At 40.9% G+C, this 24,924-nt stretch overlaps 1 protein-coding gene and 1 long non-coding RNA gene across 5 annotated transcripts in view; one reads left to right on the top strand and one right to left on the bottom strand.

Moving 5' to 3' along the window:
• LOC118144263 (uncharacterized) overlaps positions 1–17,633 on the top strand; it is a 49,710-nt gene extending 32,077 nt beyond the window's left edge. Inside the window, exons 3-4 of the long non-coding RNA XR_013521930.1 lie at positions 9,491–9,648; positions 16,508–17,633. This is a non-coding gene — a long non-coding RNA (uncharacterized LOC118144263). The remainder of the gene's footprint in view (positions 1–9,490; positions 9,649–16,507) is intronic.
• The window catches only part of PTPRB (protein tyrosine phosphatase receptor type B), a 121,641-nt gene continuing 100,440 nt past the window's right edge, over positions 3,724–24,924 (bottom strand). For 2 of the 4 annotated variants that reach the window (XM_002807127.7, XM_035257018.3), the window contains 12 exons: positions 23,146–23,245; positions 21,938–22,021; positions 21,826–21,843; positions 21,626–21,707; positions 20,928–21,018; positions 20,157–20,233; positions 18,041–18,175; positions 16,884–17,006; positions 16,563–16,726; positions 14,047–14,182; positions 6,579–6,699; positions 3,724–5,118 (listed from right to left, as the gene is read on the bottom strand). In XM_002807127.7, coding sequence (XP_002807173.4) covers positions 5,096–5,118; positions 6,579–6,699; positions 14,047–14,182; positions 16,563–16,726; positions 16,884–17,006; positions 18,041–18,175; positions 20,157–20,233; positions 20,928–21,018; positions 21,626–21,707; positions 21,826–21,843; positions 21,938–22,021; positions 23,146–23,245 — 1,154 coding nt within the window. In that variant the 3' untranslated portion in view covers positions 3,724–5,095. Of the gene's footprint in view, positions 5,119–6,578; positions 6,700–14,046; positions 14,183–16,562; positions 16,727–16,883; positions 17,007–18,040; positions 19,917–20,156; positions 20,234–20,927; positions 21,019–21,625; positions 21,708–21,825; positions 21,844–21,937; positions 22,022–23,145; positions 23,246–24,924 lie in introns of all 4 variants that reach the window. The other 2 variants (XR_013521927.1, XR_013521928.1) reach the window with 1 other exon arrangement.

Here is a 24,924-nt window from a genome sequence, read left to right on the forward strand (position 1 = left end):
GGCTAGGAGTAGAGACAAGATTAAAGACTTGGTTCTTGTTCTTGAAGAATTTATAAGCACAATAGTCCTGCGTGGAAAACCAGAAATACTCTTCCAGTAGAGCACTGGTGAGACCTCCCGTCAGTGTGGCAGGTTCGGACATTCCACGAAGGCTGGCGCAGACTTTCCTCCTAACCTACAGATGGAATGCTGTCCAACTCCGCCACAAACTCGAAACCCTCAGTTGCATGTGCTCCTTTCTTGATCGAGTTCTTATCTATGCAAACAGCTATTAGAATACCTCAACATAACTGAAAGTTTGTTCTTAGCGTGAGGATAGTATTTCTTAAAACAGCTATACCAATCCTTATGACTGTTCTAGAAGGGACACATTGCATTTGTCTGACATTATTCACAGTTTTGAATAACTTATTTTGGTGTCTTATATAAGATCATGTGAATTGGCATACAGGTTATAAAAATAATCTTTGGTAAACCTGTTAATCTCTTATTTCCATTACTTAAGCCTCTATTTTTGGAGTATTCACCAACAATTTCTTTATTTAATAAGTGCATCTATATAGATAATCTTTAAAAAATAAAATGCCTTATTTGTGTTGCATACATTTATTCCAAGGGAGCCTCCCTACAAGTCAAGAGTATTCTCTTAGCCAGAAATACTTCTATTGCTAGAAACATTTTTAGAACAGAACAGATTTTTCCTGTTATCATGGCTGCATCAAATGTTATCCTGCATTTTAACTAAAATGGCCAAACATTTTCAAAGTCATCATGCACCACAAGAATCTAAGGCAGTGTGTCTAAAATGCCAAACCCAGTACATTTAGTTAAACATCTGGTCAATTCAAAAAGCAAAATAACTGATTCAATTGTTTAATCAGATAAATCATCTGGCCAACGTAGTCAGAGTGAATCCTCAAAAGGGCAACAATAATAGAAACGTATGACAAAATTGTCCAAGCACACCCAGTCCACACAGAAGAGGTGCCATTTTATCTTCCTGATGATGTCTGGTTAGATTCTCTTTTACAAATATTTTCTCTCTGTATTATTTCACTTGCTTTCTGCAGTCATGGTTTATAGATTTTTCCTTTGATTTGGAACATTCTTTGAATACCTGTTGTGATTTTAAATTGCAGGTTAAAAATAGCAGGGCAGAAAATTAATAGGGCATTTTCTCCTTCAACTCTTCAGGAATGAGGTAGGCTTGAGGGCTTGCTCACTGCAACTTGAGGAAGATCAGCTCTTCCTTATTTCTACTCTTTCTTGGCTAATCAGTTATAATGCTTTCATTTCCTCAAAGAAATGGAACACAGGAAGCCCTTGAACTGCTATCACAAGCAAGCAGCTTTATTACCTATTGATTTTCTCTAGGTCAGGTTTGGTCTGGCTCATGTTTGTAAACTAAAATTGTAGAGTGTCCCAGAGTTAGGGTTCAGATACTACCACTGCTGTTGTGCAGATCTGGTAGCTTTATGATTTCAGGATTCCAACCTCAAAGCATTCCCAGAAAATTAAGTGAATGAGAATTTAGTATACGACCAATAATTTTATTGCCAAAGGTAAGGAAAATATTTAACATAAAAAACTGGACCCTTGTACATGAAGGCAAGAGAATCAGCATGTGAAAGGTAGCATGTGAGGTCTATTTTTGTATTGCTGGACATCTGCTAAATGGTTTAATATTATTTTCACATGTCGTTTTGGGCTTTCTTCTGAGAGGTAATTACAAAATTAATCAAAGACCTTTCCAGATAAAACTGGTTTCAAAATGTCTGCATGCTGTGTCCCTTTTAGTATTTAAAAGTGAAATTGGATGGGCGCAGTAGCTCACGCTTATAATCCCAGCACTTTGGGAGGCCAGGGTGGGCTGATCACCTGAGGCCAACATGGTGAAACCCCGTCTCTCCTAAAAACACAAAATTTAGCCAGGCATGGTGGGTGGGTATCTTTAATCTCAGCTACTCAGGAAGCTGAGGCAGGAGAATCACTTGAACCTGGGAGACGGAGTTTGCAGTGAGCCAAGATTGCACCACTGTGCTCCAGACTGGGCGACAGAGCAAGATGATGTCTCAAAAAAATAAAAAAAGGGAAATTATGGTCATCTCTTTGATAATTTGGATACTGAAAGGACTATGAGATTATCCTCATGGGTATAAAAGATAATATGAATAGTAGATAAAAATTAAATTTGATTGGGAAAATGAACATATTCAACTGGAAGGAGTGGGGTGAGTAATGAAACACAGGGACTCAGCTTTAAGGGATGGAGAATTACTTAGGAAAAATATGTGCAAGCCCAGATAAGAGAGGTGAGTCTTTGAAAATTCTGATTCAAGAGCTGAACAATTGGCTGCTTTCCAGAGAACAACAAAATGATAATACAAAATTGACTTAATGAGATGAGATTAAAGGAGTTAATTATAAAGAACTTGGAAAAGTAATTATTAAGATGCTAGATGGGACTCTCCCAAGATTTGATAGCTCGAAAGCACTTTGAAGCCTTGATGATTGAAGTGTACTGCACAGGTGCACAGACAGGATGTCCACCCAGACAGGAAATGAAGTGTTTACCAAGACACAACATATGATGTAATTAAATGAAAATACATCCAATAGAGCTGAATGTCAAGGAAAACTTTTTTGTCACCTAATTTAATAAATAGATCAATTATGTATTTAGTTTTCCTGGGAGCAGGAGAGGATGGTGAAATATTAGTTGCTAAGGAGGTTTAAAATTGGGTGTAGGGTAGGAATAAATATTTCCTGGAGTAGACTAAAAGAACCGACCATGTTTTCCTGTCACGTCCATTTACATAATTCTTATACTACCTTGATGTTGCCAGGGTATGTGAGTGTTATTTACTATTACAGATGTATAGGTTTTTTTGTGATTTTAATTCCTGGTTTGTCCAATTAATTGCTCTGTCTTCTAGATCCAGAGGTTTGCTGTTGAAGTAGCATTAGCACTTGCCAGTGTGTGACCTGTGGAAGGTGACCACTGTCTAATCCAGTCAGTTATCCCATTCCCTTGATGAGGCCCTCTTTTAAGCTCAATTCAAGGTAGTAACAATAGTCCTAACTTTATGAGGATTCTCTTTATGTGAGTAGAACTGCATAGATTCTGGAACAGTGTCTAGTAGGTTGCAGGCACCTACTAAAAGTTTGCTGAGTGAATGAAAAGTCAAAAATGAATGTATCCTTCCAGGCATCAATGTGCTTTGCGTCAAGCAATACTAGTGTAAAATTCTCTTTTGTTGTATTTTTGCTTTTTCTTTTCAATATAGGAAAGGTGATTTCTCATAGATGCTGCACCTTGTAAATCTGACCTCTATTTTCTCGCTGGTGGTACATCTGCTGCACTTATGCATACATTGTTCCTTTTCATTTCCAGAAGATCCGCTTAGCTCCCTGATACAGAATCAGAGCCTAGACTGTCATTTCACAAGGGCATTGAGCACAATGAAACTGTGGAACTTTGAAACTTATTATTATGCTTCACATTTTTGTAAACTTCAAATAACCCTGGAAATTTTCCAGATTGGGTATAGAGTTATTTAACTATAAATAACTCTTTTAGGTATAGTCAATGATTTTCAATTATTATGCCAATTACATTCATTGTATTACTTAGCGGACTTTATGGTAGGTTACAGAAATACATACTTTGAAAAGAAATGTACTCTTTCTGCAAATGAAGCTGTGCCATCAACAAACAAACTCGACCTCTAATTCCCAAGTTTATTACAGAAAAATCTGTAGCATGAAAAAGGCCAACATCTCCAGCTCATCTTCTCAGGTATCTATGAAGAGTCCATACAAATGCCTTTCAGATTTTCCCCGGGAATGCTCTCAGAACTGACCTTGATGAAGGGAATGCCCACTTTCTGATTCACTGGAATTTGTTGTAGTCAAAGTAAGGCACAAATATCGAAGATAAACTTGGTACAGTATGTAGTGCCTTTAGCTATTATATGCAACTTTAGGTGACTACTTGACATTTTGACGTCATTGATTTACTAAAGTTTTGAGAATTTTATTAACGACCACTGTTTTCGTTCATTCTGTTTTTTTAAATTTAAAATATATTATTGTAGTCATTTCTGTGAAAATAATGGCATTAAGTCTTTTAATCAGGGGCACGATCTGTTACCATAATATTCTTTTAATGGGAAACCAAGTAGAAATGGATAATTGTGACTTTTCCAGGAATGGAGACTATGGAAAATGAGACAATATAAATACATTACAGTATGGGTGTGCATGTTCACACTCCACACCATGAATGCGGTAAAAGAATCTCTAATCACTATAGTTAGTGCTTTGCATGTTGTTTCTAGTCTGGGTATAGCTGGCATCTTCTTAACAAAAGGAATTCATCACTTCTGTTTGGAATTATTCTCTATCAACCAGAACCCTCAACCCTGCATCCTAGGCTTGGACTGCAAGTTGCATGATCCCAGACCCCTTTGGCTTCAATCCCTGGCAGGAGAAGGGAGAGAGAACAACTAGTTCAGACACAACCATCTGGTTCAGCTTTGGTACTGCTTCATTAATTCTTCTATCTCCCTCTAATCCTATTTTTGACTGTTACATTTGTCCTAGTAGCATGTTAGGACATGCCTGTTGGCTATCGAGATTCATGGGACAGCAACGCAACAAAGCTAGCCATAGTATTTGCTCTCTCTAGCCTTGCCCTTTATCCTGTCCAGTGAATATCAAAACAGGTAGAAAACATGCCTAAGGGATTGTCTCTGCCACCACCTCCATATGCATTTAACCAGCAGTCCTATCATACAGGTTGAATTAGTTTATGTAGAACAAGTCATGAACACTTTAGTGTGGAAAAATAGAATTATATAAAGCTTAATATTAAACATTATGAAAAACATATTTACAGAAGAAACTACAAAATACAACTATGTACAATAATATGTTACCTTTAAATTATATAAAATTTTAAACATTCTCCAGATTAATAAATTATACATAGTATCAACAGAAATAGCTGGCACCTCTATAGGGCATGAAGCAAGTTTTTATAAACAAATCACACAGTGAATAATTTTTATCCAGGAGCTCTTCAGGTACATTCTTAATGCCTTGAATAGACTGGATCTGAAAGGAAGAACACTGAAATTAGAGGCAGCAGCAGGGTGTGTCATAGTGGTTTATGAAAATTATCAATGCAAAAGACCGGCAGAAATGAATAAAGCTCAACATGGTCTAAGGTGAGAACATTCCTATGGGGACCAGGTCATTCCAATTAGAAACACAGATTATTAGACTTGGAAGGGACTAATAATTCTAGCCCATCTCCTCTGTTTTTATGGATGAAGCCATAGGCCCAGAGAGGCAGAGTAACTTACCCACGTTACACAGCTTGTTAATGCTAGTTAGTTCAAGAGTTTGGACCTGAATCTTAGCCTTCAGTGCCTGGTGGTTAACTTTTTCTATACCATAGTTAGCTTCTTTCAGGGGTGCCCAAGATTACTAAGATTCTCAGACAAGTCAAAACAAGACAAAGGAACCTCCCAGATCCCTCAGAACTTGCTCTATCCTGAAGCTTCTTAAGGAATCTCCAATTCAAAAACCTTAAATGACTATACAGATAAATTAGGGGGTAATTATTTATCATACAAAAGATTATCTGATTTACAAAGGACTCCTCTAAATAGTAGCTCTTTATTTGTGCTTTGTAGATTGTTAACTCATTAATATACTGGCTACGCTTGATGAAACAGAGAACTAAGTAAAAGGTTAGGAGACAGCCGGGCGAGGTGGCTCACGCCTGTAATCCCAGCACTTTGGGAGGCCGAGGCGGGTGGATCACGAGGTCAAGAGATTGAGACCATCTCGGTCAACATGGTGAAACCCCGTCTCTACTAAAAATACAAAAAATTAGCTGGGCACGGTGGCGCATGCCTGTAATCCCAGCTACTCAGGAGGCTGAGGCAGGAGAATTGCCTGAACCCGGGAGGCGGAGGTTGCAGTGAGCCGAGATCACGCCATTGCACTCCAGCCTGGGTAACAGGGGCGAAACTCCGTCTCAAAAAAAAAAAAAAAAAAAAAAAAAAAGGAGGTTAGGAGACACTGAAGATCATTTACAAATGGAGATAAGAGCGTGTGAAATAATGTCTGTCAAAGAAAGATTATCTGATTTATAGAGAGAGAACAGTCCACATGGCAAGGAATTGCTGGAATTACAAGCTTGAGCCACTGCGTCCAGTTAGAATCTTTTTCTTTTTCTTTGAGACAGGATCTTGCTCTGTCACCCAGAGTGGAGTGCAGTGGTGTGAACTCAGCTCACTGCAGCCTTGACCTCCCAAGCCCAAGTGATCCTCTCCCTCAGCCTTCCAAGTAGCTGGGACTACAGAGGATGTCTGGCTAATTTTTTTTTTTTTAATTTTTTGTAGAGACGGGGTCTTGTTATGTTGCCCAGGCTGGTTTCAAACTCTTAGGCTCAAGTGATCCTCCTGCCTCAGACTCCCAAAATGCTGCAATGTGAGCCTCTGTGCCTGGCCATACTGACCATATCTTAATGAAGGAACTCGGAAGTTAGTAAAGTAAGTGCCTACCTCTGTGATACTCTGGATTCACATTTTCGTAGATTGGAAACAAGGGGTTTTCTTGTTCACTCCGTAGTTTCCTTGCTCTGAGGACATCTCTTACACACTGATGCAGGTAGACATACTGACACTGTGGAAAAAAAGAGACATGTCAGAGGAGGGCCTGTTCACATGCAGAAGAAAGATGAGGCACTCTCACAAAATACTGACAGTGATGGGATTGTATATAGTTAGCAAGTTTCTTGGTCATCATTTTACTAACGGTCTCTGATAAATAAAACAGTGACTGTCTTTTATTACCACTGAAAAGAGAACAATGGTAATGGGCAGAGAGGTGGCATTTTTCATTCTTTTAATATTTATGTATATATATGTGGTGTGTTCTGTGAGCACCTATAACTGTGTCTAGTACATAGTAGGTCTTGCACAAATTCAGTAGATGAACGAATGCCAAACGCTACTATGTAGTTTACATACATTATCTCGTTTAATGATTTCGACAACCTTGTGAAGTAAGTGTAATGATCAGTATAAACTAAGACTCAAAAGTTGAGTAACTTCTCCAAGGTCACACAGCTAAGAAATTGGGCCCTGGGATTTGTTCTTGGAGATGTGACCTCAAATTTCATGTCTTTTTCACTATACCAGTTTTCATAGATGAATCCCAATTTCATTGCATAACTGAATGAGAAAATCATTTCACTGCATACTCTGCTGCTTTGTTTTCTTTATTCTGGGAATACAGTGGGAAAAAAAAGAGGTATGAACAAGAAACGCTGCTGGACTGTTAGTTCTTTGAGTGCAAGGTCAGTGTCTTATCCATCTCTGCTCTCTCAGCATCTGAGTCTGCCACATGGAAGAATCTTGAAGATGCTGGCTGACTGCAGAGAACTACAGGGGTTACAGAGTGAGGACAGACCCACCTGTCAGCTATTTGAGAATTTACTACTTTTGAAATATAAATGAATATAGGAGTCAGTGCTTTGGTGACCATAAAGACCTCCACTGACCACTGTGTCTCAGCCACAGGCAGCCAAGCTTGTGCATTGGGCCCCCTTCCTTATACTCCCTGAGCTCTCTTATAAGGAAATAGATGTCTGTGAAACCTTCCCTTGCTGATATAGCAACTGCTCAGAGGGAGTTGTGAGCAGTGAAGAAGACTGGGCTCTCAGCAGCCTCTAGCCAGCCTAGGCTGAGCCATCAGGCTTCTTGGGATCCCAGTTTTCCCGTTTATTAAACAAGGAGGCAGTGGTCTCTTATAGCTAACAGCCTTTGTCCATTAAAAGATACAGGTTGATGTCAGTCAGATAGATATTGGAAAATATTTCCAAACCTCGTGTTTAAAGCAATCAGTGCAGTCAGTCAAAGTATTTTAGAGGTTTGAGATACAAAGTAGAACAATTCAATCTTTCCTCATTAACAATCCTACCAAGTAAACAGGTACTTATTTTTATGGATTGGCACTAGATACTGTCCCTGATTGAAAGCCAGCCTGGTCATCTATCCATGGGACTATATAAGGTAGGTCTGGTATAATCAATAGATAAGAACATTTAATTTTTTTTTTAAGAGACAGGGTCTTGTTCTGTCACCTAAGTTGGAGTACAGTGACACAGTCATAGTTCACTGCAGCTTTGAACTCCCGATCTTAAGTGATTCTCACACCTTAGCCTCCTGAGTAGCTGGGATTACAGGTGTGCACCATCAGGCCTGGACAAATTTTTTAAAAAGTTTTTTAGAGATGGGGTCTTGCTCTGTTGCCCATGCTGGTTTGAAACTCTTGGCCTCAAGCCATCCTCCTGCCTTGGTCTCCCAAAGTGCTAGGATTACACTGTGCCCAGCCTAGATAAGGACATTTTAAACAACCAAATCAATAAAAAGTAAGACCTGCAATAATATTGATAACTGTTCTCTGCTTTTCTGCTCACAGACATTTGTCATTATGAATGTTATACACAATCTCAATACTATTGAAAGTCTGAGAAAAGTATTCTCCAGAGAATGGTTGTTAGTATAAAGCAGTCTCTCTTTGCTAACTTAAAAGGATCCACCAAATTATAGACTGACACCTCCCTGTTTTCTCCCACCCAAAGCGTAATTCATATTTTCAATTCTACTAGGATATTAAATTACTTTGGAACCTCAGCTGTGAATGAACTCTAGTACATGTGTGCTGTGGCCTATTAATGAATTCTTTATCAATGATTCACCATGGGCTTTGAAACTAGTTAATATCCATTAATTTGCCTTGCCTTAAATATAGATTCTTCTTTTCCCAATAGAATGTCCCTTTGAAAATGATTAGTATCAAAATGATGAGATTGTTAATGTGCTTCTCATTTTATTCTTAAGGAAAAGTAGACAAAGCCTAACACATGAACCTCAGATCACAGAAGATAATTTTTTGCTAATTGGTGAAGGCTTGGCTGAGTATTGACACATTCAGTTCCATTCATTCAATTTCATCAATATTTGCAGTGTCAGATATTAATTACAGTGTCATAGTTACCGTCTTCTGTGATCCCTGAGGGCATGGTTTAGTATTAAGTGAACAATTACCTATAAGATGATCAGCATAAATTAGAATTGTGTTTAAGGCTTCATGTAGAAGAGAAAGCCATTAAGTTCACTTTTAGGGGAGGAAAGAGAAGAGGGGATATTTATAAGAATTCAAGAAAAGAAGTAGGGTAACATAGCATAACATTTCACATATATTCTGAAACCGTGAGAAGTGCAGTGCAGCTAAAATCCTGGTTGCGTGGGTCATGGGAAACACCTCAAACAATACCCCAAATGGAACCTGAGATCCTTCATCCAAAACATCTCAGTGTTTCCTTCCCAGGAGGAGCAAATGAAATTGAGACTGTGACTATCATCTATTGTTCTTTAACAAATTATTGCTCTCTGAATGTTTCTCTCAGGGTCAAGCTGCAAATTTCCCTCAAAGCAGTATAAAAGAAGGAGGAATGCTCACAAGTCCCCTGATGGATGCCTCTTTGTTTAGAAATGCTTGCTGTTTGATACAGTCATCAAAAATTGTGAAGACCTGCATCCCTTTGTATCTCAAGCAAAGACAGAGGTAAGTTGAAGTTCACTGTCACCATAGACCCAAAAAAATAATGCAGGGGGTCCAAATGTCCTCCATCTTTTGCTGAAACAGTCACCCACAGGGACTTAGCCTTGGATCATACCCCTCTGCACCCACTCCCATTTACCAAATGCCAGCTGGCACCAGGGATTCTGATCCTGTAAAAACAACTCAACTTCAGCAGAGACTTAAAGCAAGACAGATGATATTAGATTGGTGCAAAAGTAATTGTCATTACTTTTAATGGCAAAAACCACAATAACTTTTGCACCAACCTAATATCTGGATAGGATTTGGAATTTTGTTTGAGAAAAAAGAGAAAGAGAAAATTTTATCTTACTGTAATGTTTATTTCATTATGATGGAACGACTCAAAGTTGATTCTGGCCCAGGTGGCTAAACCTTCCTTAATTTGGCAGACCCTAACCACTGGTGGTGTCTAGTACGATGACATGAAGCTGGAGGAGTAAGCTGGGGCCAGGTTATGAAGAGGCTATGCAGGATGGGGTTTGAACTTCATTTTACAAGCACTGGTGAGCTTTTCATGATTTTTATGCAGGGAGCTGACAAAGTCAGCAAGGGAACTTTGATGGTGGCAGGGGTGGCTGAAGGATCATTAGGGCAGAACCGAAGGCCGGGGACCCACTAGGAGGCTACTCATTAGCAGGGATAATAAGAGTTGATAAAGGGCTATGTGAGGGCAGTGGCAGTGGGGTGAGAACTAGCACAAAGAGAAGGAAAGGACTTCATGATTGCTTGGATGTGGGAACTGGAGGAAAAGAAATCTACTCCATTGAGCCCAGGAATTTGAGTCTAGCCTGGTCAACATAGTGAGATATTTTCTTGCTTGTCTCACTATGTAAATAAACAGAAAATAGAAATAATAAGCAGATAAATGCACATATCCATGCGTGTAAGCATGCCAGGTGTGGTGGAGCACACCTGTAGAAGATCGCTTGAGCACAGACTTTGAGTCCAGTCTTGGCAACATAATGAGGCCCCATCCCTTAAAAAATATAAGAAGTCAGCTCCCTGGCTTGGGCAAACACATGGATGGCAATACTATTAAATGACACTGGAAGGAGCAAGAGCAGGAGGAATGTTTTTATTGTTGTTGTTTCGCTTTTTGAAAGAATGAATGAATTTGGCTTTGATCTTTTTGAAGTTAGATGGTTGTAAGGCTTTTGGGGGCATCCGTCTGGTAGTCATGTACTTACATGTCTGTGGAGGCAGAATTAGATTTGGGTAACATGAGCCTGTACAGGAATGGAAAATATTACAAAGAATGAAGATTGAGAGAAAGGGCGGTGCCTTGAAGACAGATCTTGGTGAAGTCAAACATTGAGAAGGCAAGCTGAGGAACTAAGCCACAGCATCCTCAGTGAGGCCCGAGGAAAAGGAAAACAGAATAGGGAAAAGATGGAGTTATTTCTAAGCAGAAAGAGCTTTGCACATTGTGTTACCTCTGCTCTGAAAGTCAGCCAGTGATACTGACAGTAGAGTCCCTCCTGCTTATCAAATGCATCATGAGTTTGGGGTAAGTGTATGGACGTGACAGATGGCCCAAGAATCCTCTGACAATTACTAGACAGCCTACACACACACACACAAATACACATAGTTCAAGACTATTTATAATATGATAACCTCCTCTTCCCCAAGTTACAAATTAATTAGGGTTTGAGTTTGTGAAAGTGACAGTAAACTAACAAATATTAATGCTTTTTGGCAACGTAATTGTAGGATGTTTCTTCATTCGTTTAACAGATTAAAAAACACTGAGGATATAGAGAAGGAAAACAGGTTCCCACCCTCTAGAAATGCACAGTCTTGTGGAGGAAAACTGAAGGATAACAATTATGATACAGGGTAATATAATTCAGCAACCTTTAATGAAATAGCAGAGCTAGGCAGAGGTCATCAGTGGCTGCTAACACCATTAAGTGAAAGGTTGAGGTTGACTGGGATAATGAAGGGTTCAGGCTGACACCCCCTGAACTCACTGTCAGTTTCCTCAGTGCTGAAAGAGAGACAGACGTGGTGATCTGCTTTCTGATGTCATGCAACAGAAAGCCCTTAGTACCACCCACGGAGCACTGTGTTGGTGAAACAAACCTGAGTTTAATCAGGCCTCTAGATCTAACCACCAGCTGACAAAAACCACAGAGAGTAGAATATATTACCACCACGAACAAGCAATCAGCACATCTAGAATGTGGGAAAATCTATGGAACAAATGAACTGGTTTCTTTAACAAATAAATGGCATGGAAAACAAAGGGGAGAGAGGATTATAGATTAAAAGAGATTTCAGAGACATGCCAACCAAATGAAATATGCAAACTCTGGATTCTAGTAGAAACCAACTACAGTTTTTATAAAAAGTATTTAAAAAGTATTTTTTGAGATAATTAGGGATATTTAAATACTGACTGCATATTAGATGATATTTAGGAACTATGGTTAAAAAGTAGATGTGATAATGGCATTATGCTCATAATTTTAAAGAGTCCTGATTTCAAATATACATATATTTATGTATACATGTTCACATGTATTCATGCAATGTCATATCACACATGTATACAAGCACATACCTGTAAACACATATACACATATAGGTAATGTGACATGTACTACACATGCATATACATCTATATATGTACATGTGTACACATGCGTATGTGCATATGCCTATGTATAGACATAGGTATATGCATATACATAGGTATACATAGGCATATACCTATACATAGGTATATGCCTATGTCTATACATAGGCATATGCCTATGTATAGACATAGGTATATGTGTATATACATATATATGTATATTTAAGGATGAAATAATGTGATAAGTGGGATTTGCTTTAAAATATTTCAATGGGGTCATGTCTTGGGGTAGGGGAACATTATATATAGGATACAGTTGGGAAAAGAACACAGAATGCTGATAATTATAGAAGCTGGGGTTTGGATACATGGAAACTCATTATACTACTTTCCCTAGTTTTGTATAGATATATTTTAATTTTTTTGCAGAGATGGGGTCCTGCTATGTGGCCTAGGCTGGTGTCAAACTCCTGGCCTCAAGTGATCTGGCCACCTGGGTCTCCCAAAATGCTGGGATTACAGACATGAGCCACAGTACCCAGCCACGTTTTGCACATTTTTAAAAAAACAATTTCATAATAAAACATTGAAAATATGATGGAATCATTGTTATAATGAAAGTACTCGCAGTCCAGGACAATAGTGGTGGCAGAGGATCCTGCCTTCAGAAGACAATGATGCCATTGTTTTGTCAAATGTTAATTCTGCAGGATATTTTTAATGTTTATTTCTCTTGTTCAATTGTTGCTGGCTTGAATGCAGCATATTAATATGTAGTGTGCAAGAAAAGACTTCAGGGGTCAAGGTGGTTTTGGGAATAGTAGGTTCAATGAAGCTCAAATGGGGCCTTGGCTCTAGGATGCTCTCTTTTCGTGGAACATTGCTGTCTGTGCAGTGGCCACAGGTACTATAACTCTAAGAGGGGATACAGAAGCATGTGGAACTTTTTACTTTTCCAACCATGGATTTTTTTTTTTTTTTAATTCTTGGGCCATTTATCACTTCCATACACTTGCCCCAAACTCGTGATGCATTTTGGCAACCAGGAGGGACTCCACTGTCAATATCACCGGCTGACTTTGAGAGCAGAGGTAATACAACGTGCAAATAAGGGTGCTGCATAGTTACTACTTTGAGAAAAACTTGGGAAACATAAGGATAAGAGAACTTGAGCCTCGGAAGGCACTGATGCAGAGGAGTGACTGCTTGGTCTCTGTCGGGGAAGAGATCTGACTGGGAGGCTAGTAGGCTTAGCACTTGAGGGCTCAGGATTCTCTAGAACAGTGACCAAGCCACCTCAGCCACTTCATGGCTGTGGGCTTTGTGCAAAGCCCTTAAGCTTTTGGACCTTCATTTTCTAGTCTGGAAATGGAATATATGTCTCACCTGGTTTTTGTGAAAATTTATTGAGATGACATGTTCAAAAATGCCCTGCAAATGTCAAAGGGCTGCACAAATGGAAGCATGTGGTCTTTACGGCCTATACACACTCCCTTGGTGTCTTCTGAAATGGGATGTAGATGGGGGGAGAGGAGACATTAAGATCTTCATTCCTAACTGAAGTGCTTGTGCTCATCTGCCAGCCTGCCTTAAAATGATCCCCAAGATGGTCACCTTCAAGACCAGTGAGATTTAGAAAATATCTATATTCAGTGCTCTTTTTCTCTTCGTAATGTGTCATAGTTATTTCCCCTTGTCAGATTCAAGTCCTGGATATTTTTCTGTGGGGATATCGTGGGGAAGAAGGTGGCTTGTAACTTTCAGCCTGTAACTCTTACCTCGGTCTGGACCATGTGAACCCTGTGAAGTCTTAGGTCGTGCACGGCTCCGTAAATGTCCACAGTGTCTTTGGAGTCTAACTGCTGGAGGATTCGGTCCAATGCAATGAAGGTTCCCGTCCTACCCACACCAGCACTGGAAGAGATGGGAAAGGAAGATTGAGCCTTTTTGTTAAATTTACCTTTCAAGATTGCATCAAAGACTCTGGCACAATCTTTCTTTTCTCTTCCCAGTTATGGGAGAAGATAAGAATATTTCTTTCTCTCAGTGTGCTCTTTTCCTCTTAAGCAAGTTTAACCTACTGTCCCCTGAAGCCTACCTCCGCACAGCCTTCTATCTCTTTCCACTCCCTTCCTGTCCCTCCTCCACTCTACCAGGGATAAGCGGTGCTCTGCACTTTCTATGTCTCATTTCCATGCATGCTTTTTAATACTTTTCCTACATACATGTTTTAGGTATCTTTGTCAACTTTCCTACTCAATATTATGTTTTCAGATTTATCCATGTTGCTACATACAGATCTTATTTCTTTCCATCTTTTCTTCTCTCTCCCCTCCCTCCTTCTCTCTCTTTCCCTCCTTCCTTCCCCCACCTCCCTTCACAGGGTCTTGCTCTGTTGCTCATGCTGGAGTGCAGTGGCACAAGCATAGCTCATTGTAGCCTCAACCTCAATGTCCTAGGCTCAAGCAATCCTCTCACCTCAGCTTCCTGCGTAGCTGGGACCTCAGGCATGTGTAATTACTCCCAGGTAATTAAAAAAAATGTAGAGATAGGGTTTCTCTTTGTTGCCTAGTCTGGTCTCAAACTGCTGGCCTCAAGTGATCCTCCACCTTGGCCTCCAAAGTGCTGGGAAAGGCAGGATATCCCACACCCAGCTGATCTAATTTCTGTTAACTCTCTTCATAAACCACTGGTAATCCAGTGGAAATGAGATCATTTTTAGTTTTTCTTTATTAAGACGTGTTGCAGTGAACATGCGTCAGTGTGGAGATTTCTCAGGAGTTGATACCTAGAAGCAGAACTGTTGGGCTGGTCATAGGGCATGAATACCTTCAACTTCACTAGGGATTGCCAAATTGCTCCCCAAAATGGTTGTATTATCTGGGGATTTTTGGTACACAGATTTATAACATAAAGAACAGTTCTCCAGTGGTCCTGTACAAAAATGCCTGCCATTTTTCAGAAAGCAGAAAGCTCTGAGTACCTCACCTTCCTGTTGAAAGTGTCAAGGTTCCAAGGACATAGGAAAGTAGCGCTCTTGGGTGCTGGGCTGACAGGGAGGAGACAAGTACACTTGGCATTTCTCTTCCTGCTGCAGTTCCCTGCTCCTTGTTTATTAGTACCATTCAGTCAGGGCTATCACAGTGTTACTGCAAACATTAATTAGCCAAACACCAGGCTCCCCGGAGAGAGCGAGATTTTATGGACCTAACAATATTATGAAAACTTTATATTGAGTAGGAAGGTTGACAAAAAGATGCATAAAACATATATGTAACCATTTCAATACATTTTTGAAACATAAATATGTTGTTTATAGATTTACATGTATGTAGGAAAAGTATTAAACGCGTAGAAATGATAATAGCAAGTGAAGAGAAATTTGAGAGAAAAAAATAGGTGCTACAGATGGCAACTGCTATGCTGTAGTTTGAACATTTGTGTCCCCTCCAAAAAATTCATGTTGAAACTTAATCTTCAATGCAACAGTATTAAGAGGTGGAGCCTTTAGGAGGTGATTAGGCCATGGGGGCTCAGCCCTCATGAAGGGGATTAGTGCCTTGTGAAAGGGTTGCAGGGAACTAGCTAGGTCCCTTTGCCCTTCCATTCCTCCCTCCGTGTGAGGACACAGCCACAAGGCACCATCCTGGAAGCAGAGACCAAGCTCAAGAGATAGGGAACCTGCCAGCGCCTTGATCCTGGACTTCCCAGCTTCTAGACCATGAGAAATAAATTTCTATTACTTATTATCCAGGCTGTGGTATTTTGTTTTAGCCACACAAATAGACCTGCTACTAGATCTGGAGGGAAGATTAGAAAGTAAATCTTGAAGGATGGGTAGCACTTAGGTGGAACAGAGAAATAAAGCCATTCCAAAACAGAAGAGTAGCCAGAGGCAAGAATAGGTTTGTGTGCTCACTCTTCTGGCTAGAATGGGAAAGGAGTTGTTGGGAACTCAGACGGAAGGTGATACATGCCTGATGATGGAAAGCATGGAATTCCCATCAGGACTTCACATTTCAGAAAGTAGGAAAAGAGCAAGAGGGAGAGAAGGCTGGGGAGTGAGGGCGAAGGAGAGGCTAGAGGGGAAGAAAGTGGAAAAAGAGAAACCAGGGAAGAAGAATGGCGTTGGGAGAAGGGGAGGAATGTTGTTATAAAACTCCCTGGGGGTGAGGCAGGCTGGCTGGTCCAGACAAATCCTCCATCCACTGAATTCCCCATGCTTATGTCTTTTTCCAGGCTCCTAGGCACAACCCCCATACGGCTGCCGTTTGGCTCCTAGATCTCTGCGTACCTGCAGTGCACCACAGTGGGCCCAGCACCTGGGCTTCTGTTGATGTAGTCCCTGACAGTCCTCACAAACTGGATCAGAGACTGAGTGGTTTCCGGGACTCCATGGTCTGGCCACACCGTATAGTGAAAGTGGCGGATGAGTCTGTGTGCATCGAGCTGTTCCTCCTGTAAGAGCAGAGAGCAGGATAGTAAGAGGACAACTGAGCCATGGAGCAATTCCTATGGGCTGAAACTACGAGAGAAGAACCAGCAAAAGTGGGATTAGCAGGTCTCCTTCATCTCCCCCAGCTGGGTTGTTAAATGAAGTCATAAGCTAACATACAGTGCATATCTTAAACTCCCGGATGGTCCACTCAGGCAGGACGGACTCTGAGAGCATCTGCAGGATGAGGTCCCCATAGTAGAGGGAATCCTGGTCCGCTGGCCAGTAATGATCACACTTTACCTAGAAGATGACAGACAGAAACAACGTGAGTCCAGAAAAATGACTCCTTGTGAACCTGAGCTTTCCCTCCTCTAAACGCCTTCCTGAGTTAGTTAGGAATTTGGGATCAGCCGCTAAAGCAGTTTGACCATCTACTTTACATTAACCTGCTCATGGCCAGCGCTGAAGCTGAGGTGCTGCTGCAAGTGAAGGGGAGACCCTGCGTAAGGAGCACCCCCAAGCCCAATCTGTAGATTCACTCACTCTCTTAGGCCTAGGGATACATGACTTGAGGGTTTTTTCTTTTTTTAAATTGATTTTCTTAGCATTTCAGTTCCACTAGCAGGTAAACTATGGTTCCCAATTCACTGTTGTTCTTTCTAAAGAAATATCTAGTTGTGTAGAGGAAGGCACTGTCTTCCTGGCCCTGCTTTGTTTGTATTTATATGTCACTGTCCTAACTTGGGTCTTGTGCCAAGAGATCTTTGAGAAGTCAGAACGTTTAGCTAAGCTTGCCTTTATATGTGCACAGACAAGGGCAAGAGGATTGTGAGCATGTATTTACTGAATGCAGATACTGGGCACTTTACATGTAATCTCTCTTTTAATCCTCAAAATAACCATATAAAGTAGAGGATGATAAGTGCATTACAAGGGGTTTGCTTAATTTGTCTGGATAATTCTTTGGCTTTGCGTCTGCCAACACAGCCTAAAACTCACTTCTCCTTTCCTGGGAGGAGGGGCAGGTTCCCCTGGCCATACACTGAAGATGGAGTAGCCAAGTGGCCAGGGCCAGGTAGTTTTTTGGTAATAATGGGCACTGCTGAAAATCCCAGTCCTCAAATGGAAACAGCTTTGACTAGCACTTCAGACCCAGAATCAGGCATCACCTGGGTTCACTATTAGTGATTTAAGTTAGAGTCTGTTCAAAGACTCTAACAATGTTCCCACATGATCGCTACTTGGTTTTGCGGGGTTTCACTTGGATGGAGGGGCAGAATTCTATCCAGGCGGCAGAAAGCAAAGCTTGGATGTCAGGAAGGCTGTTTACTCACTCGGCCCTTCTCAACACACTGGGTCACCATGACGATGTTGTGAACGTTTTGTTCCCACACCATTTTCCAGAAGTCATCCTTGGTGCCAGGAAGTGGTCCCTGAGTGACAATGTATTCTCTTCTGAAGTTGTTGCCCTGCAATGAATTTACAACATGGAGAGCTGGAAACAATGGGCCTCTTCAGAACTATAAACAAAGGGTTCTTCAGATTAGATGACAGGGAGGCCTCTGCCAAGTCCCTGACTTCAGAAAAAGATACTAACACAAGTGTCAAGGCTTGGGAGCAGGAAGGACAAAGGTCAGAACGTTGAACTACTGTTAAGAGCCACATTCCCTTTTACTAGCCTGGGTCTATTCTGAAAGGGGGGTCTCAGGAAACAATCTAGAAAACACTTCAGCTTCAATTATATGTGTGTGAGGGCAGGGGGCAGGTATTTGTGTAGACTGTTTGAGGGGCTGTGATCAGGCTCTTTCCCTATTTAACATAGAAGAGTTTTAGTCATTTTAGATAATTAACTTCAGAATACTTTGGTAAGACATGTCTTGCATGGGAAGATAAACCTCTGTTGACTGAACATCTAATGTATCTTGGGTCAGACTGACTTAATCCAAACCATAATCCAAGAGCTGGATATTTTTTTTTTTTTTGAGACAGAGTCTCACTCTGTTGCCAGGCGCCAGGCTGGAGTGCAGTGGCGCGATCTTGGCTCACTGCAACCTCCACTTCCCGGGTTCAAGCAATTCTTCTACCTCAGCCTCCCAAGTAGCTGGGACCACAGGTGCGTGCCACCACGCCCAGCTAATTTTTGTATTTTTTAATAGAGACGGGGTTTCACCATGGTCTCAATCTCTTGATCTCATGATCTGCCTGCCTCAGCCTCCCAAAGTGCAGGGATTATAGGCTGGAACCACCGTGCCTGGCCTGAGCTGGATATTTTCATCTATTCCTTCTGCACTACATCAATGACAACAATTCCTTGTCAATTCTAGTCGAAGCTCCTCTTTGCCTCTCCTCAGGGTCTCCACATTAGGTCACCTCTGCTGTTGCCTCCCAACCCCTCCCCACCAAAACACTGCCTCTCATCTGATGAATCCTTAATTTATCCTCAGCATGGAGCCTGCTCCGCTGAGCCTTCCTTTACCTTTCTCTCTGCTGGGGGATATTCTCCTCCTAGATGCCCCATGGCAACCTCTAGCCTCTTGCTACTGAGTGTGGTTCTCAGACTCAGATCAGCAGCACTGGAATCACTCAGAGACTTGTTAGAAATGCAGATTCCCAGGCCCCGCCTCGGCCCTGCTGGATCAGAATCTGCCTTTGCACAAGACCCCAGATAAAGCAGATGTCTTTCAATATAGAAGAGGCACTGCTGTGGCAGTTTCTCGTGGCATTGCCTTTTCTTGCCTAAACTCTTTTCTGAAAGTTTCTTTAGGGTCAAGATTCCATCTTATCCCATGCCTGTAAATAGCTCAGTGTTTGACTTAAAGTTAGCACTTAATTCATAAGTGTTTACTGAGTGAATGGATAATTGCTTGAAGTAAATATGATTATCTTCAGTGTTTGGAAAAGAAAATGGCGGCCCAAAAAAGTGACATAATGTGCCCAAGGTCACAGAGTCAACAAAGGGCAGAAGTGGGATTCAAATCTAGGTTTGCTTGACCTTAAAGCTTTTTCCACCACAGTGTGCTGTAGGAAGGTGGCAAGATGCTAAGCAAAACCAGAGCCCAAAGATTTGACATAACCTTTGAGTTGTGTCTGTGGTTGTGAAGAGTCCAAATAACATGGGATCAACTTCTCTAGCTAGGCAGCTTTAGCAGGGGAGGTCCATCTTCCTTAGGAAGCTCTCATCTCGGTTAAGGACTGCAGAGAGTAGATGACCTATGAAAATGCATCCTGGGCTCATTATAATTTCATTTGACTCTAGCCATTGTGCAAAATGTGGCTTTGCAGGAACTGAATTGGATACCCCATTTTTTTAAATGGCATTCAGACATGCTCTTGTGAAAGCTACAAGCATTTCCAGACCTAAGAATAGTGGGAACATGCAGGAGTGGCATCTCCAGTGTTGCCACCCACCAAAGCCTCATCCTGAACACTGTGGCCTCATAGTTCACTTACAGGGATGTAGCTGGCGTTGATGTAGTCAGAGCAAGGATCATCGTCTACATTGGACAGCTTCACTCGCGAGGCATCATCTGGAAGAAGAGATTTGCAGCTGAATCTTGGGGTGATTTTTCTATAGTTGATGTAATGTGTGTGATGTGCCTTAGTTCTGATCCCCACAGTAGCCCCAGATGGAAGGTGATCTTATCTTCATTTTTGCAGATGAGGCTCAGACAGGATCACTAACTTGCCCAAGATTACACAGGTGGCCTGTAACCAGTCAGACACAGGAGACAACGTGAAGCTCCATCTGTGCTTCCCTTTGTAACATTGTCACATTTGCCTGGTGGAGTGGCCAGCTCCTTTTCACTGCTGGAATGAATGCAGTCCAGAAAACCTGCCTCCTATTGCTTTACCCAATGGGGTAAGGAAATTTAAGCAGAAATTGCTAACGGAAGACTTTGCTAAGCAAACCCACGTCTGCTTGATGTCAGAGCCCTTGCTGTTAACCCCATTACTGTTCTTAGCCTCCAAAGAGAAGCAGTAGGACCACATGGGGAAATGTCAACAGCATAAGAGTCCTTTCATAATCAGAATTTAAACTGGCTATTATCCCTCTAGAGGGAAGTGCAGAAATATACAAGTTATTTCTTATTAAAGTCATTCAGAGCTTGAGATTGTCCATATCCAGCTATATTATATATCTTTAGCCCCATTGAGTTTTTGGAGAAAAATGCAGAAATGGCTAGAGGAAGACAGCATTACAAATTTTGACACAAAACTTACAGGGCAATATATTGTTGTATCGATTTTTCCCTCTATTCTCTGGCAAGAGTGCAATGTCACATGACTGGTTTCGACCCACGTCTTTTAACTCCTGTTAGGTCAAAAATAAGTTTGTAAGTGGAGAATATAAATAGAATAAAGCATATCATACAGTCCTGGAGATATATAATATGAAAATATATACACTAGCCACCCACCACACCAGCTATTGTGTATGACTGCCTAGTACTCAACATGCATTAGCTCTGATCCCCACAACAGCCCCACAAGGGAGGTGTTGTCACTATTATACAAGTGAAGCTCAGACAGGATAACTGATGTGCCCCAGGTCACCCAAGTGGCAAACCCAAGAATCAAATCCAAAAGCTAGGTGCTTTTTCCAAAACCACAGCGTCTCCCAGCCAAGCAAATGGCTAGTCTGAATAATTGACAGCATTATGTCTGCATTTGAGATTTGGTAATTCTTCCTTACTGTCTGATCCTTGCTATGCTGTGTTATTCTGGAACTCAAGCTGACCTCTGAGATTAGAAGGTACATTGCTCAGGGCATAGTTTTGGCATAAAAGAGTGCTCAGCTGAGATTCTAAGCAGCCTCCTAACTTCTGAGTCCAATCAGCCTATGATTACACAGTAAACGTTAGGAGGGAAATTCTGCTGAGAACTAGGGATGCTGAAGCTTCATTCTGCCCAAGTTGTACCTCGTATTCCTTGGATAGAAGGTAGTTGGAGTCAGCCTGCAGCTTCATGAAATGCCCTTCAAACTGATTTATTTTTATTGGACTGTAATTAAAAACGAAAAAGAAAAGAGAGTTACTGCAGAAAGGGGAAAGTGCCATAACCATTCTGATGCATGTTTCAAAGGCAGATAATAAAATAATTAATGTGTTCTCTCTCTTACCAAGATGTTTTCCGGTTACTGTGAAGGGAAGCCAAAAGAAGAAGACTTTGTTAGCAAATCTCACATGATACCATCTTTCAATAAATTATATGAAGGCAAATGTGGTGCTTACCCTTTCTGGCCCAGGTTTAAGTGAACAGATAATGGTCGATCCCTACGAATGCTCAGACGGGCAGAGGATCTTTCTCCACCATGGCTGAAACATAAGGGAGAGAACTTTTATTTCAATTATGATACTTGGGTTGAATAAATTTTTCCATTTATGGTAAGGCTGTGCATGTTTATACAAATAAGGATTTTTCAGTATTCATGTAGATTTGCACTCAGCCAACACCTCTCTGAGGAAGGGAAAGGAAAGAGAATAAAGTAGATCATTCCCACCCAGAAACAGATCTCTGCAAAAACTGAAGATTTGTCTCCTAGTTTTTGGCTACAGGTTATAATCACTTCCCACATTCTCAATAAAACTTTGCTTAAAAAAAAAAAAACCAGTAAATTTCAGATGCCAGACACGACTTCAAGAAAGAGTAACATGTGCCAAATTAAGAAAAAAAAAATTCACTAAGAGAAGAAGGCACGACATTGGGGCCACATGCTATTTGGTTCTTTTTGGTCCCGTCTTAAATTAGGATGGAAGATACGAACTACAAAATGATGATGTCAACCACACTTTTCAGGATATTGCAGAAAAACACTTGGGCATACAATTTTCAAACATCTCTGTCTTCATGAGGATATGAACCACACACACATTTTTTTTTCCTGTGTAAAAAGAGTCACTTTGTCTTCAAATAAAGCTATAGATTGCCTCTCAGTCATTTGGTAAGGGCCACATTCATCAATGGGATATAAAAGAGCTGAGAAGCCTGGGTGTGGTGGCTCAAGTCTGTAACCCCAGCACTTTGGGAGGCTGAGATGGGTGGATCATGAGGTCAGGAGTTCGAGACCAGCCTGGCCAACATGGTGAAACCCCATCTCTACTAATAATATAAAAAAATTAACCAGGCGTGTTGGTGCATACCTGTAATCCCAGCTACTTGAACCTGGGAGGCAGAGGTTGCAGTGAGACAAGATCATGCCACTGCACTCTAGCCTGGGTGACAGAGTGAGACTACATATCAAAAAAAAAAAAAAAAAAAAAAACTGAGAAAAGTGAGACATGGCTTTAGAGTTTGACTTTTTTATTTTTATTGAGAAAACAGTGACAATTTAACCTGGAAAAATTAAATTATTTCCCTCCTTACTTTTCAGTCTAAAGGGAATTTTCAGTTGCATTTTTAAAGTTGCGAGTCCAATCACAAGAAGGATCTTTGTACTTACCTCACTTTCTGTCTGCAGATGAATACGGCAACAATAGCCACTAGCATGCCAATTAAAAACAGACCAGCACTCACACCTTCAATAGCTCCAAACAAGGGCTCTACAATAATCCAGATAGAAACAACAAATCCAGATGGGAAAATTAGTGCTAGGGAACCGGTAAGAAAGCAATAAAGCCATATCTCCCAAGTAATGTTATTACACATAGAATTCAAATGATGCCCATGATGAACCACTTACTTTCCAAAGGCTATGGGTATGCACCTAAAAAGATGAAAGGCTGGCTCCCACCCTGCAGCAGTGAGGCCAGATGCCACTGTGCACTTTTGAAGTTAATGGTGTCTAGCTTATAGAGGAATTTTGGACTTTATGCTTACATGTAAAGCTTGGGGCACCTAAAATAAAAGCTGTAAGTTTGCCACCAAGATAAAAATGCAATTTCTTTTATATAAAACATGTTACACAGCACTGGGGCTTTGGAAAATCCAGTGGATTTCTTGGAACTATTTTAACAAAGTCTTATTTTTATTATCTGGTATGATACTGCCACTGGGAGTTTATGAAGTGGCAAGAGTGGCCTCGTTTTAAAAATAGCTTTATTGAAATATAAATCACATAGCATGCAATTCACCCATCTAAACTGTACATTTCAATGGTCTTTAGTATAGTCACAGAGTTTTGCAAATGTCACCACAATCAATTTTAAAACAGTTTCATCACCCTCAGAAGAAACTGCATACCTACAGCAGTCAGCCCCTTTCCTCCTCCCCGAGATCTCTGGCAACTACTAATCTACTTTCTGTGTTTGTGGATTTACCTATTCTAGACATTTCATAGAAATTAAATCATAAATCCACGATCTTTTGTGACTGGCTCCTTTCATTTAGCATAATGTTATCTTTTATTTCTTTTTTTGAGACGGAGTCTCGCACTGTCACCCAGGCTGGAGTGCAATGACACATGATCTTGGCTCACTACAACCTCTGTCTCCCAGGTTCAAGTGATTCTCCTGTCTCAGCCTCCTGAGTAGCTAGGATTACAGGTGCATGCCAGCATGCCTGGCTAATTTTTGTATTTTTAGCAGAGATGGGGTTTCACTATGTTGGTCAGGCTGGTCTCAAACTCCTGACCTTGTGATCCACCCACCTCAGCCTCCCAAAGTGCTGGGATTAGAGGCGTGAGGCATCGCACTCGGCCTAGCATAATGTTTTTAAGGTTCATCCATGTTATAGCATATACCAAAATTTCATTCCTTCTTATGAATAATAGTCCATTGTATGGATATATCACATTTTGTTTATCCATTCATCCATCAATGGACATTTAGATTGTTTCTACTTTTTGGCTATTATGAATAATGCTGCTATGAACATTCACGTGCAAGTTTCTGTGTGGACATATGTTTTCATTTCTCCTGGGTACATAATGAGGAGTGAAATAGCTGGGTCATCTGGTAACGCTAAGCAACTATGCCATTTTACATTTTCATAAGCAATGTATGGAAGGTTCTGATTTCTTCATATCCTCACTAACTCTTGTTACTGTCTTTTTGATTACTGCCATGCTACTGGGTGCGAAGTTGTACCTTCCTGTGGTTTTGATTGGCATTTCCCTAATGACTAACGATATTAAGCAGTTTTTCATGTGCTTATTGGCCAACTGTACATCTTCTTTGGAGAAATGTCTATTCAGAGCCTTTGCCCATTTAAATATTGTGTAATTTGGCTCGGCATGGTGGCTCACACCTGTAATCCCAGCACTTTGGGAGACCAAGGCAGG

This window comes from Callithrix jacchus, chromosome 9 (assembly GCF_049354715.1).
Source record: "Callithrix jacchus isolate 240 chromosome 9, calJac240_pri, whole genome shotgun sequence".
Classification (NCBI taxonomy): Eukaryota; Metazoa; Chordata; class Mammalia; order Primates; family Cebidae; genus Callithrix; species Callithrix jacchus.